This window comes from Harpia harpyja, chromosome 2 (genome assembly GCF_026419915.1).
Source record: "Harpia harpyja isolate bHarHar1 chromosome 2, bHarHar1 primary haplotype, whole genome shotgun sequence".
NCBI lineage: Eukaryota > Metazoa > Chordata > Aves > Accipitriformes > Accipitridae > Harpia > Harpia harpyja.
Genome location: NC_068941.1, coordinates 39,879,459 through 39,895,039, shown reverse-complemented (window position 1 = coordinate 39,895,039; position 15,581 = coordinate 39,879,459). Strand labels below are relative to the sequence as shown.

General features: G+C 39.9%; 1 protein-coding gene across 4 annotated transcripts in view; it reads left to right on the top strand.

Annotated features, from left to right (window-relative positions):
- Positions 1-15,581, top strand: part of SH3D19 (SH3 domain containing 19) — a 116,803-nt gene that overhangs the window by 61,644 nt on the left and 39,578 nt on the right. For 2 of the 4 annotated variants that reach the window (XM_052777063.1, XM_052777073.1), the window contains 2 exons: positions 8,573-8,613; positions 14,804-14,844. In XM_052777063.1, coding sequence (XP_052633023.1) covers positions 14,829-14,844 — 16 coding nt within the window. In that variant the 5' untranslated portion in view covers positions 8,573-8,613; positions 14,804-14,828. The remainder of the gene's footprint in view (positions 1-8,572; positions 8,614-14,803; positions 14,845-15,581) is intronic. The other 2 variants (XM_052777054.1, XM_052777044.1) reach the window with 1 other exon arrangement.

Here is a 15,581-nt window from a genome sequence, read left to right as displayed (position 1 = left end):
ACGGGATGGGTCTTGTCAAAGAGCTCAGCATTGGCCATAGTCTTACTTTGAAATTCTCGAAAGTGTTCAGCTGATTTTTTGGCATTGATGTCACACCAGCATCAAACACTTCTTGTAATGCCACTTCGGTGGTTTAGGTTGAACTTTATATTTTGGATGCTTCTCAAATGGCTGGGTTTTGTATTACAGAAATATTGTACATGGAATTGTGTGCTGTTAATCTCTGGTTAGGCAGGATCCAGATACAATCTTAACTGCTGAGTGTAGAAGCTATTTGGTACTGTCCCTTGGAAGTGTGACTCAATTATCCATCTGCCAGAGGCCTTAAGATGCCTCAAGATTCCCCAGGAACTCCTTCCTCATACATACACTAGTTTCCTCCTCAAAGGATGCACAGTAGTTGAAGCAAATGGGCCTATATTTTACAGATTATTTTTACACAGGAAACAAACAGATCTAGGCAAAGTAAGTAACACCTATACCTTGTTCCCGCGATTTGATTGCTGTTCTGAAGTCTTTGAAGTCTGTAAGCATGCAAGCACCAGAGCATTCTCCTCTGGATTCCTCACCTCCAGCTCATGCATTCTCTGGGTCCTGCTGAGTTCTTGCCCTTGCAGTCAACACCCTTTAGTTCCTGCTTGTTCCTCTCTGGAGCCATACTCTGTTGTGTTTCTATTCCTAAGCTTCTCAGCCTCTATATTTTCAGAAGGCCAGCCGAAATACACCTGGGTTTTCGTTACTTTGGGTGATTTCTCCCCCCATCCCCTATTCTTTTCTCTTTGCTGATCTGCAGGTGGCTGGTTTAGTAGGGATTTAAGATACTGTTGTAAAGCAAAGTGTTATCTGTTTTGTTAGTAATCATTATTAATGCTTCTAGTCATATGAGGACATTCACATACCACTTTCCCCCTTTACAAAACTTAAAGATAACCTTAACGCTCTACTTATATGTACTATGAAGTACACAGACTATTTGAAGAAAATCTAATATCCATACTTTTTAATAGGTAAAGCCCTGTAAAGGTATCTTGAATCCTGTGGATCCAGATCTACAGGTTTTCTTTATGCCTTTGTCCTGCTCATGCTTCATGATTAAACTGGGTTTTATTCATCTGTGATGTCAATTACAAAGGTTTTGGAGCTCATTCAGCCACCAGATTGTATTTGATGTACAGAGATGTATGAAGCGAGCAGAATGTCCTGTCAGTGGCTAGAGAGGGCTTTGATTTACTGACTGAAATGGTACCACAAATAATTGAACCAAAGAACCATTCTTCAGAAGCAAGCTTTGTTTCATATTGTTTAACTGTAGAAGTAGGGCACTGTCATCTTTCTCCATTTGCAGATGCAGAAACTACATAGACTTTAATGGTAAAGAATTTCCATCAAAAGAAGCTGCAGTTTACAGCTAAGTTGTTTTATCTGAAAGAGCTGGTTCTTCCCTTCAGTTTTTTAACCCTTTTGTGTCTGAATGTACTGCTGGCTGGGCCCAAATATTCTGTCACTATCACTGTGACAATTCAGTGATACTTGCATTTACGTTTACAGTGCTACATTGCTATTATGCTATTATTAAAATTATAGGTGCTTTCTACTTCTAGAAATATTTACTACCAAGGTTAAATTGTCATTAAAGCATAAATACTATTTATTAATTTTAATCAAAACATACTAGCAGGTTTATCCCAACAATGAGTAAAAATATGTTGAGAGGTGGCATAGAGGAGAATCTTCTTAGCTGTTACGGGAGGGCCAAACTCTTCAATAAGCAGAACCCTCTGTTCTTGTAATGTACATTGTATTGGGAGCTAAAATCAGTCAATATACAATGAAGATGGAGAGTAACTTGAATCATGCTCTGAGGATTTGCCTTTCTGGAATGGGCGTGTTCATACAGTGATCTTCAGGGGCAAGGTGCAGTTCAGCTCAGGTTGTTGTCTGAAAGAAGATGCTAGGGGAAATCTAGTTAGCATGTCTGTAGCTCTGGATCAGGAAGGAGTTAATTCAGGGTGCACATGAGCTGAGCGACTCAGATTTACAAAAAATTTGGGGGGTGTTTCAGCTTCAGGGTCTAAGCTGGACATTACTAAGTGTGGAAGCTGTTGCAACCTCATGTTGCTGTGAGAATCGGAGTGTGAAATTTTATCATCTGCTGCCATTATCTGCTCTGACTTCCTGCCTGTGTTCTGCCTAAAAATTGAAGGTTCGGTTGCTAAAATACGATCCCCAAGTATGACAGTGACAAGCACATGAATATGTAAGAAGTGGTTGAAGAAACAGCTAGAGAGCAATTCCTGAAAGGATTTCCATATGCTGATCCATGCGAGCTGTTTTAATTAGCTGAGCAGCTGGATTTTAGCTGCTTCTTAAGTACATCCTCACTTGTCCGGACAGTGGGAAGTCGCAATTGTGGCATTCATTAAGTAACGCAGAAGTAGACATCCTCAGCAGAGTGATGAGGATTGAATTGTCACTGGACTTAATTACTGGTTCAGGATTACTTGCTTTTGGGGCTGGACCCAAGAGAGAAGCAAAGTTGTACCGGGGTGAGTCTGATTTCCTAGGTGACCAGATCTGTACTGTTGAGCATGTGATTTCCTAGGTGACTGGATCTTTATTAGTCTCCTGTACCTGCAGGGCCGTGACAATACCCCATGATTTAGCAGAGAACGTGAGAGTGTGTCTTCATTTTACAGAGAGGCCACTGTGGTGCCAGGCTGCTGCCAGCTGTTTTTTTTTCTGGTGCTTGTCTGATCTCCCAGTGAGCCAATCTGGATGACCAGCACTAACAGGAAAAATAAACAACCAAGAGTGGATCAACTGATACTGAGGGGTGAGAAGAACCTCTGACCCGAGGCATAGCCAGCATTTGGTGATTTGCTGTCAGATTAGCTGCAGAGGCATGGACTTAAGGTTTGTTTTTGTGAGTAGAGGCTGAGCTGCTTACCCCAAGGACTGCCGCTGGCCTCCCCAGCTGTCCGCTCCCACCACTTCTCCAGTGTCACCCTGGTGCTCCTGTGGCTACGCAGCCAGCTGGAGCAGTCGGCCTGTCTGGCTGAAAACTAATCGGGATGTTTGGGATGGGACTGTTTGTTGTTAGCAAAATCACGTGGCTGATCCAGCAGGCTTGTGACCACGTCAGCACCAACACAAGAGAGCTGGTGGAAATGGCGAGTGTGGGGAAGGTGGGACTACCAGCTACGCAGTCTCCACTTCTCTTACACTAATGGGTAAACTGCACCCGGAGTCTGTGTATCATGTAATCTAATTTACACTGTCACATGGAGGACTGGGAGTTCTCTGCAGTGGAGGCATTGAAGAGGTTGATCACTGTGGATACGTTTTCAGTGTAGATTCATTTAATCCACAGGATTAATACAGTTCTGTCTACTGCATCCACATCATGAAGATGGGATAGCTGCAACTCTTCTGTCCTAACTTTGAGAGCTTTTTGGTCAAACTGACAGGTCTGTCTTTGGCCCGGTGTCAGGGTGGTGGTAAATCTGATCTTTTGCACCACCCTTAATTTAACTATAAAATTACTAACATCTTTCTGTGACTCAGTCTGCAGTGAAATCATTTAGGTGTCATTTTAAACATTTTGTGTTTGGAATAATGTCTTCTAATAAGTTTAAAAAATGTTACACTGTAGTACACTGGCTGTTATAAAGATGGCATGATTTCTAAAGTAACTGAGAGGCATATATGATGCCTTTTATTAAACTAGTGTTTTGCCTGACAGTAATTTCAACATCAGCTATTTAAAAATTCTTGGCTCACATTCCAAGAAGTCACAAGACACTGAAAAGAGCAACATTTTAACTTTTTTTACTCTGTGCATGTGTAAGACAGGGTCAATAACCATCAGAATTAAAAATATGTTAAAAAGCTTTTGCACAGGTATGTGAACCTAAGGACTGATACTTTAAGAAAAGCTTCGTATAACATGACGTGAAGGATTAATTTTGAGTCTTTGCAGCAGATGCTTCAGTATATTCATTTTTTAGAACAAGTGATCATTCTTTTTCATTGGGTTTTTTTTTTTTTCCCCACCAGGCTTTTGTGTATGTCTAGAGTGATGTATGAAAGAAGTGCAATCAGTTTTCCTGTAGAATGTTCGTTGTTATGTCAGTTTAGATAAAGAAACCAAAGGTCCTGGTTCTGATAAAGGGAGCAGGCATTGTGGAGGGTTGCTCGATTCCTGCTGAGAATCCCATGCCGGCCAATAGGAGACTGGTGGATGTGGATGAAGGAGAGATGCTGAGACAGGACCGTAGCTTGGGATGTCTTCTCTATCCCAAGCGGTACCACAACCCATAGGTCAGAAGACTGTAGATAGCCTGGGAGACCCCCCTAAACGGCTATTGGTATGCTTACAGGCAGGAGGGAGCAGTCACAAACCAGTACTGCCTGCGTTCTCCAGAGGCAGATAAAGCCCAGCACTCCTCTGCCTGTTTGCGCTCAGCAGCAGAGCTGTCTCACCATCAGCTGGCTGGTGGGAACATGTCCGTGAGGTGCCCTTGGCTCAGCTGGAGCCACTGCTGCTCCTGAAACAGCTAAAAGACTTGTGGGTGAAAACGTAGCCTCCTGGCCTCTTTGCTCCGGTAACGCGTGCCTTGAACGCTGTCCTGCTCCGGGCACGCACAGATCCCTGCCTTGTTGCTTGGAGATGCCCGTGTGACACGACGTTTATTCCACTTGAACAGCACCTCCCCTCTGCTGCTGTGTGGGGACTGTTCAGGTGAGGGATACTCGCACGGTTGCTGTGTTGGGTCAGGAGTCACCCCGCAGGAGCGGGCCTTTGAGAAATACTGTAGCTACACTGAAGTTGTGTTTGAAGAGGGACACTGCTCACTGCAGGTAAAAGTGTTGGAGCAGAGCCCCTAATGAGGGAGAGCCCATGATTTATACACAGTAAGTGCACTTACTCCGCTGAACAGTTTACAGCTCTTTGCCCAGTCTAGTTTGTGGGAATTTTATTTCCCTGATACACAGACCTAAAATACATTTTTTAAGTGTTTTCCTCAAGTGTTTATATTTAGAAAACCTGTCCTTGAAACCCAGAATAAAGCCTGCCAGGAAGAGTGAGTAGGTGTTTAACAACTTCAAACACACCACTCTGGGTTCTTTATCTCTCAGAAACGGTGACCTATGGGACCCTTTTCATATTACTGCTGACTTAAAGCACCCAACTACTTTCAGCATAGCAGGTACAGCAGCTTGCAGATCCCCTCTGAACTTGTTGAGTGGGTTGGTTTGGGTGTACAGAAGGCCTGACAGAGGTGGGTTAGTTCCCCCTTTTGAGGGGCTGGCAGGTGAAGCTGGACATGAAACAAAGTTTGTGCTTTAAATTAACAGTGAAGTCTAGGATAAATATGCAGATGTCAGAAGAGTTGCTCTGGTTGTCCACTCCTGCATGCTAAATCATGTGGGGGATGGATGAATAGTTTGCATCTTTACTTATCCCATATTAGGTATGGCTGGGCTGGTGTTGGAGCTAATGTTTATCAGGGTCGTTAATGCTCTGAAACTTCCTGCTGTCTGCGTTGTTTTCTTCCAGCAAAATGAGTTTGGACTTTTGCTTATGTACATTGCAGGGTGACACAGGAGCTGCTGTCCCCCACCCCCAGGGGCTAGTTATTGTCACACTGTCCCCCCAGGTGTTCTTATGTAACTGTTGGGGGAGTCACACTGGGACCAGGATCAGAGATCCCACGCAGATTAAACTTCTTCCCTTTTTGTTTTTCTTTGACATATGCGTTTGTGGGGATTTTGTGTGTGCTCTGGTTCATTGCTGTGCCTTATGGACAGGAGGAGGAGGTGGGAAAGAGGCAGGAACTCCATACAGTAGAGTAATTGCTTCAGCTCCTACCTCATCAAATAGGATAATTAAATTCGATTTGGTTATGTTAATTATTTGGATGGCTTGAGAGAAAATGTGTCATTAACTGTGGAGCAGAGGAGGATATTAATAACCCCACCACAGAGGATATTAATAACCTTACCACTTCTCTCTTTGCAAGACAGGACAAGAGACCAGAAAATTGTTGCCTGTGGAACGGGGAGGGCTTAGCTCAGCATAAGGTATGGGCAAAATCACCAGCTGCCCCAAGAACAGCATCTTATTTAAATTACTGGGGTTTAGTGTATAACAAAGTTAGGGAATTTGCAGTTCCTTTACAGGGCTTCATGGGGCGGGGGCAGGAAATTTCTACATCCACTCCCATTCCCATGTTTTTAAAGGGCTTAAATAATTCTAAGCTAAATGTGAATCAAACTCTCCTGGGGGTGGGAAGTGTAGTGCTTTGCCAAAAGGTTGTTGATGGGTGACCTGTTAATGGAAAGTGGAAAAGAAAAACTATCTGCTAACAACTTGTTTTGCCTGTAAGCTCATAAATTTTCTAACAGAACCATGGGTTCTAAATTACACGGATAGTTGCATACTTGTACTGCCTTGCTTTTGATATATCCATACTTCAACTTCTCTAGATCGGTTTTGTGAAAGGTTTTGCTTCTTTGTTTTTTGTATTTTGATTTTAAAATCCTTTTCTATACCTTTTTGGTCCTCATGTTGCATGGAAAACTTGAACTTTTGCCTACATGATGACTTCTATGATTTCTAGTCAAAAATACCTGCTCATATTTGAAAGTGCTCATCGGATTCTGAGGCAAATTGCAATGGGTCAGAGGGGTCTTGCTAGTGGAAGAAAGAACTTAACTTGTTCCTTTTGGTTCTTACTGATACTTGAATATGCACACTTTATAGATTTCCTAATTTCCTGCTATAAAGCTTAAGTAAGTCTTGAATTCTGACTATAGAAAGTTTTTGCTACTCCAGAAGATTTCAGATTCATGTTACCAGACTTGAGTCTCCCTCCTGTCTGATACTAAATATGATTAAAATAAAACCCTAAAGACTGTAGTTATTCACAGCAATGAAAGCAGAAGAATAAAGCTTCAAACATCCAAAAGAAAGAGACTTGAGTTACAAGGAATTAAAAAAAGGAGTCTGGGGTACATCTGGGAGGAAGATACAACTAAAAGCGTTTCTTAAAGATAAGGCTGTATTATGATGGGACGTTTTGAAGGAAAAAATTAGAATCCTTTTCTGCTGAGAATGCACAGCGAAATATGACTGATAGAAATGTTTTCTAACGCAGCTTTGCTAGCTGTGTGGATAGGGGCCAAGCCACATTTGAACTGTTTCTGAAACCAGACAGATAGGCATTGTTTATCCTAGACTAGCCAAACTATTTCAGAAAACAGTTCAGTCAGATCAACATTCATTTCTAGTCTTAATTAGTTTTCAGAATGACTGTAGGACATTTTCATCCACGTCCTTTTTGACCGTCTCTTTCTTCTCTCTTCCAAATCCCCCTATTCTTCATCCCACTGGAGTAATTGCAGCCATCAGCAATTGCAGTGGAAGTGCGTGTGGAGCTAAGCAGAGCCCTGACGGAGTTGGTGTGCTGCGTGCCTGCTGCAGGCAGAGCGAGAGCAGTGCTAAAATGCTAATGCCCTCCCTGTACTAACATTCCTGCTGTTACACTGCTGATGAAGGCTGTGGTGGAAGGCTTCCAGAAAAGACTTGATTAGTATATCTTTCTGTTGTAATTAAGATATTGTATTAATTTCAGCCAGATACAGTCTATTTATTTTCAGCCTTTGAAAAGACTATTCAGTACGTCCAGAGGCTTCTTACCAAGAAGTATTCTTTACCTGCTGTGTTTAAAAGAAAATAGAGCAAAAAAAGTCCTTTTCTGAAGTAGTTGTGTATTGGGTTTTCTTAGTCTCCTCTGTAGTTTTGCACAAGTGGCAGGTTATTAATACCATGTTCTTAAGTTAGCAACACTTTCTGAAAATGATAATCCCAAGTGTCCTGGTTAGTTTTGGGTTTTACCTGCAAAAATAGTAAGCAGTGCTGTATCTGTTAAATAAGACATTCAGAAGAGAGGCATCCGAAACCTTAGTCTCACCAAGAAAACAGATGAGCTGGCAAAAGGAAACATTTTTGTGTCGTTGTGTATCAACAAATTTTTGGTCATGTTGTCTTCCTGTCTAACCCCACCCACCAAGTTATTACTGAAAACTGCAATCTCTACTGAAAGGGAAGATAAATTGTTAAGTAATTGTTAAAAATATTTAGCAAAGGGGTTGTAGTTTTTTACTCGGCTGTGTAAGTTTTATTTATTTACAAGAATGTTAAGTCATTAAATGCTTATAATCTGAGAATATGCACACCCACATGGGCTCTCCTCCAAGTTTTCCTGTCAAATGAGACAGAATGTGAACTTCAACACAGAATTGAGAGGAAAAAAATGGTTTTAATAATTGGCTTTCTATCTTTGCAGAGTCTTGCAGCTAAGCTGTAACCTGGTTTTCATTAGAAGGGTTGGATATGGTTGTATATACTCCAGGAGTTTTGAACAAATTTCTGGAAGATATCAACCTAGGGCAAAAATGCACTTGGCAAACCCTTTATAATATATGGGGAATTTCTGCGTGATGTTACTTAGTTGTTTTTAATTTGAGACATTAACCACATTGTAATAATTTTTTTTTCTTCATTAAGCCAAGGACCCTTGTCATCCATAAGAGCAGCGATCAAGAGATGTAAGTCTACTTTTCCTATTTTTTGAGAACCATAATATTGTAAGATTGCTACATCTTCATTTTTAGTAACTGGTTAACTTTATATGTGAAAACAAAGTAGCTAGCAGGCTTTTGGGGGGCTGTAATTTCTTTCTCTTCTTCTTTTCTGCTTCACATTAGACCATGTTTTTGCTTGGCTGGTGGGCTTTTCCTTCTTGCCAGTTATTAACATTTTCTTATTTATGCACTAATTCATTTGTGCACAGATGTGATCCATCTCTAAAGAATTTGGATTACACGTGCCCAATTTTTAGTTCACTTGACAAAACAGAAGATTGTTCTATTTTAGTAGAAATCTGCAGCAACTGCTCATTGACTGTACTGGGGACAGGATTAGACTCATGCACTGGGCTCATTTTGGAAAAAAAATTGTTTATAAATCTTGAATGAAAGTCCAAACTCTTCTTCCCTGGTTTCATTGTTTAACTCCTCTTTCCCATTCCCTGATCATGATATTTCCAGGCAGAGAGTTTCTTTAGGTGCATCTTCCAAAGTATTTTATGCTGTTTCTTTCTTCTACTTTTTATTTTTATTTCCCTTCTGCCCATGGTTTCAATTTTATATTAATGAAACAACCCTTAGGATTCTGCTATGGGGAAAAATAAATTAGTGTATGTACTACTGATTTGTTTTTCCTGGACCTATTAGTCAGGGGCTCATTAGTATGGATTAGGTTGGAGGTAGTCAAAGGGGATCATGAAAGCTTTATTCAGATCAAGTCTACATGATGCTGTAGTTAAAATGCAGCACTTTATCTGTGCTGTTGCTGCCATAGATAGGAAACTGCAAAACAGAGAGCACCAGATCACAGAGGGCCTTTTGTGGTGGACTCAGAAATTGATTCAGACTGCCTAAGCCCCAGTACCTCATCTAACTGAGAAACCGTCTAAAAGATCATTAAGCAATTGACCTCTGTGTTTTTAAAAATATAGTAGCAAGTGATACTTTGTTTTGATGCACAATCACGTAAAAAAAAAAATCTAGTCAAGAAGCCCTGGCTCATATCCGATAACATTATACCTAATAATATTAATATGTAAATAACTATGATGAAATGTAAGTACCATGTGAATTATTCAGATGATAAGCTAGAAAAAAAATCTCCATGCACATATCAGGGCATTGTATATGAAACCATAGTTCTTTGTATGCCAGTAACCACACTTGTGGATGGACCTAAGTTAAAAATGGACCCTGAATAATTCCTAACTCCCCTTGCCATTAATCTGGAAAAAGTATGGTATCCTCTGGAAAAGTCTATTTCCCTAACAGAGTTAGAAATCTATCTTTATTTCTTAATCACATTCTGTGGGCTATTTATCTCTAATTTCAAGAAACAAGATAGGTATGTGCAGGGTTTCAACTTTCCAACCTGTGGACAATGCTTTATATGACTTTGTATCGGTGTCTTGTGGCCAAAGAGGAAGAGAGTTTATCTTCCTTTCAGCCACCCTGACTACAACTCTGGATAGAAAGACAGTGTAATTTTGTTTCAATTGTTTGACCCAGTAGAACTCAGAAAAGTGAGCCCAACAAGCTTGAAGAAAGCAAGCATGTGAACATGAGATGTGCTCGTGAGTGATTTTTTACTCTCAACTCTTCAAAAGTTACCCCTGGAATTTTAATGATGGTCTCAGGCCAGCTCCCACTGAAATCAGTGAAACTATTTCCATTTATGCTAGTGCAGCAACATGCACAACAATGCCAAAGAAAGTAAAAAGTGGCAAGCCAACTGCTGCAGTAGTGAGGCAAAGGGGAACAATGTTTTTGCTCACTTCCCCACCCTTCCAGAACAGGGCTACAGAAGCGAGTCTGCTGCCCTAAAATGTTGGAAGAACCTGCAGGCTTGTTCCGTTCTCATTCTGTTCTAAGCAAGTATGTGGCTGAATGAAGGATGTGTAACAGCTTGTATGCACTCTGAGGCTGTGGCTTCCCATTTGGCAGTTTTGCAGCCATTTTTGGCTGTGGGTTTTATTTGTTTTTCATTTTTGTTTTGTTTTGCTTGGGGGCTTCCTAGGTTCTTTTGGCTCCCACTTTTTCCCAACCAGATCAATTCTGTGACCTCATTCTCTCCCCATCTGCACAAACATTTGGGCTGGCATAATGCAGGGAATCATGCAGAGGCAGGAACATACAGCCCAAGGAAAGGTGTAGGAAGGAGTGAAGTGCCTTCATAAATCATTATTGTCAGACTGGAGTGAAACTACCAGCTTGCTTTAAGGGTGTAGTTATGCAGGTTTTATTCAGCAGCAATGCGAGCCTCTCTGGTGCCCAGCAGTTTGGTCAGCTGTGAAAAGGGTATTCGACCTCACTGGGGGTGGGAAGAGGAATCTCCATCACCCCCCTAGGTTACTTTTTATCAGTTCCCTCACTGAAGTTGCACAAAGAAGAACTGGAGCTGGGAAGCAGAGGAAGGAAACAGAGATTGTTCTTGGGGGTGGCACGTTCCTTCTCTTGTGCTGCTGGTGGTCTGAGCCCAAGGTGAACAGGTTCAAAGAGAGAAAATCGACAAAAACTGTACAGAAAGTGCTCGGTTTTTTATTTAACATTCTGAGCTCACTTACTGTGGGGTCATATGCATGCTAATGATCGTTCAAGGGGGAACAAAAGTCCATGTTTGGAAGGGAAATTGGGCATGACCATCTCTTTTAGCTACATTCAAGTATTAAATCAGCCTAGCTCTAATGTCAGATAACCTAACATTTCCCTGAGGTGCCTAGAAGAACTAGAGGAAAAGGAGCAAGACCTCCCCCTTGTGCCATCAGGAGAAAAGCTTCAACTCTTACTTCAGAGCTGCATGAAAATTTCCAATTAGTTTGAACCCCCACTTTTACAGAAATAGTCTAATCAGATCTTGGGTGAAATCAGACTTTTTTTTCTGGTTTTGGCTTGAGGATTACCTGCTCCTTTTAGTGTTCCCTGAAGAAGGGCCTCCACAGCCATGTAACACCTTTGGTATTGCAAAGACCGCAAGTGTTGCCTCTGGCATGGGACCATTCTGTCAGCTCTTCTGATGTATTACTTTGTAGGTAAGGGGCGGAATGTTTGCCCACTCTTGAGGCTATCCTTGAGATGCTATAATGAATAATCTTTATTCCTAGGCAGCTATATAGTGAGAAAAATAACTTCTCAGTCTAATAGTCTACACATTTCATAGGATTGATGGTAGAAATGTCTAGCCCGGTGTTAAAAAAGCATTGAAAGAAGCTGTGTTTTTAAATATTAGCACATGTCCTTGTCGTAGAAAGTAATATTATTACTTTTAAACCTATTAATAATAGTTAATATGAATTAACTGAAATAGTTAATTGGCAGGATTGTGTTTACTCACAGCTGCTGGAAGGACAATAGATAAAAATCACCAGAAAAATTTGGAGCTTGATTTCCCACAAGGCTTGGGCTATTTGAGGCTATGCTTCCAATCTTTGATGCAAAATGAAACTTACTTGTAAAACACTCTGCAATGACAAAACTGTTCAGTATTGCACACAGATTTGCTAATGGAAACACAGAAATACTATTACGCAGTGTCTATGTTGTGGAAGTGCTCAGTGCTCACAGCAGGGTGGTATCTCAGCAGGTCCCTGAATGAACTTCATAGTTGCCTCTATATTGCCTTAAAAGATTGCCTGAAAGACTAAGTTCTAGCCCAGCTCTCTTCCAAAGACTCAAAAGTGCATGTCAGACTTCTGTTGCCACCAGCTTGTCTGTAGCATCGCAATTCATGATTTTGTGGTATAATGGTGGTTGTACTCACAGGCACCTTGATCTCGCAGTTTAAAATGCCCCCTGCACCATAGTATGTATGTGTTTCAAATACAAATGACATATTAAGTGCACTTGAAAAGTAGGACCCAGAGAAGAAACAATAGAGGAAAAACATTCTAAACATAAGTATACAGCACAAACTGAGTACCCTTTACCACTGCACATTCAAAAATAATTGGATAAAGCCCACTAAATAGTGCTTGTAAGAAGAATGTACAAAAAATGAATCTATAAGTCACTGATCTGTCCTCTATTTACAGTATTACCATTAATCCTTTACTTGCTTAAATTCTACTATACAAGGTTAAACACATTTAGATGCCTCATTGACACTAATGGAAATAAATAGTGACAATGTTATGAGTTGATTTGATGTTTTTTTCTTTCCCCTGAGACCAATAAAGTTATAAGATGAAAAAGTGCAGATTTTATGTGCTGAGTTTTTCCTCTCCCATCCCTTCTTTAACTGGTTTGTTTACCTTTTACTTAATACCACTAAGCATATGCTTCTGGAAATGTCAACAATTCTCACCCTGAGCATTTCTTAGTGTGGAAGTTGAGGAGCCAACTGTCTTGGAAATACATTTCCATTGACTCCCCTGATGGAAGAAAGGGTTTTCAAATCTTAAAGCTGTCATAATTTGAAATCTGGGGGAGAAATTAATAACATGCTTTTTCAAGGCAGTCCACAAAAGGAATGACTTACAGGATCAAAAGACCACGAGGCCAGAAAAATGGCTGCAGGTTTTTTTTTCTTTTGTTTTCAAATCAGGTGTTTGCTGTATTTTAAAAATTCATGTCTTCTCTCATACACTTTTTAATTCAAATTCATTTCTTTGAAATGGTAAAGGAATGAACGCTGTGCAAGTCTGTGTGCAAGGATTATTTAGAAAGTTTGTATTTTCTTTTCCCTAGCATTTGTGGAACTCCAAGAAATACATGAAAGCAGAAGATGCAGTAGCTTTCACCTCTGCTCCTACTGTGTATTTAAGAGCTTCCAAACAAAAGATGTTCTAAAAGTGTGGTTGTAACAAAAATGTGACAGCAAAAAGAAGGGAGTGTTTGATGGAAGAAGGGAAGAACTTTGTCAAGGTCCTTAAAAAATAAATGTTTATATGAAATGTTTATGTACATGGAAGTAGCTTGATTCCATAAATGCCTGGGAGATTTATTTTTTTCAGACAGAATGAGCACATTCTGAAAACATATGATGGCTTGGCTATTAGCCCTTTTGAAAAGACGTGCTTATATCTACTAGTAAAGTTATTTTTATATAAATATTTTAAATGTGTTGTTTTCAAGTGAGTTTACTTGTTTACCTGAAATTTGGAGTTTGATGGATTACATAGATGCCTCACTGGAGTCTTTTTGCCTATGTTAAGAGAGGAAAAAGGTCTTTCAGACTTTTTCTAGGTTTTTCTTATTTGTTTTAATAACTTTAATAAATAGAAGTACATTTAGAGTCTCACAGGAGAAAACAGCATGTAAAATTTATCTCAAAGAAAGAATGAAAGAATTTAACAGGTTTATCAGTTCAGTTCTACATCCCTCATTAATTAGCTTTTATTTCTAATGCCCTTATCATTGTAATTTGGCTATACCCCAAGCAGTTGTATTGAATACATTTACCAAATGAACGCTTTCTTCCATCCTCTTTGCAAAAGTAACCTTGGAACTGGTTGGTTTGGGTGAGTTTGTTTTTTTTTCTTTAATGTGTGTATTAGATCAATGCTGTGTTAAGATCTCTGAAGAAAAAGGTGAAGGTGAGGTGTAGGGGATTTTTATTTACTTATTTTAGGCAAACAATTTTTACAGAACTGGTTTAGGAGAATTGCAGTCATGCCTGAAACTTTGAGGTCTGCCTCTTACTAGGATCAGCCTGCCTGCCCATACCTCTTTGATAGGTGAGAGTATAAATTATGGGGTCCCAGCTGCTTTGCATCTGTATCAACTCCTCAGTGTAACCCATTATTTTTGGAAGGGAAAAAGAGCAGACCCAAATAAACCATGATTTTAAACTAAATAAAGCATTCAAAGAGATTTGACTTCCCTATCCTTGTTCCTCCAGTGGCTCTTTGTTGAGCCATACAGTGGATGTTTCCATATTCGGTTATATTCTTCACGGTTAATTTATTGCAAGGGAAGCTTCTAAACAGCCATTGTTAAAATCAGCATGAGACTAGAAATAAAATCTGCTTTTATTTTAGTTTTTTAAGAAACTATATTGTGAATAGACATTACAATTGTCCTTTTACAACACTGGCACGTGCGCTATCCTTGCGTGACTAACTCATTTGATCATGGTTTCTGTCACTCTGAAGCCTTGGTTTGTTCTCCTTCACCTCCTCTTCCTCTTCTGTAACCCCTTCTTTTTTTCCTCTAGCACTCATGAATAGTGCACATCAAAAATGCCCTGTCGAAGAGGTATGTTTGACACGCTGCTATGCAACTCTTGAATCAAGTATGCTTTGCCGATTTCAGCTAATGATTCTGTGATGGCACAGAAACAGCATAATTGTCAGCTTTTGCACAATAAGACTACCACTTCCTAAATTGCACTTGCTATGCAAAAATTTGTCCCTCGGATAATTTCCTTTTCTCTCTAAAGAAATAAAAAAGAAAATATAATGTGGCCATTGAAAAAATTATTTGAATATAAATATGGCAAAAATAGAAAAACGAAGAGATTAATCCACAAATGATTAAACTTTAGGAAGTTTCTAGCTGGGAACATTTCATTTTTTCTTTTTACATAAAGGGGGGTGAAATAGCTTCTTAGATCTTGTGCCTTAGTACTTTTCCCTTCTCTAAAACAAACAAAAAGAGACATTAAAAAAGATTAAAGAACACATCTCAGAAATGAGCCATCAAAGCAAAGCCAGACGTGTTTAACACTTCTTTTTGTTTTATTCATGGATTGTTTTGACTACAGACAAAGAAATTTCGACTCTAGGGTCACTGCAATGCAGAATGCAGGAATGTGTGGTGAGGAAGAAAAAAGGGGACAGGACCATCTCTCTTGGTGGTAACTTGGACACAGAGTGACTTAAACGGATTATGAAACTGCACCCGAAACCTTTTAGAAACTTCTCCTCATATTTAATACAAATAATTTTTTTTTTTAAACTTGGCCACTCTTAAAATCTGGAATTTATGATCAG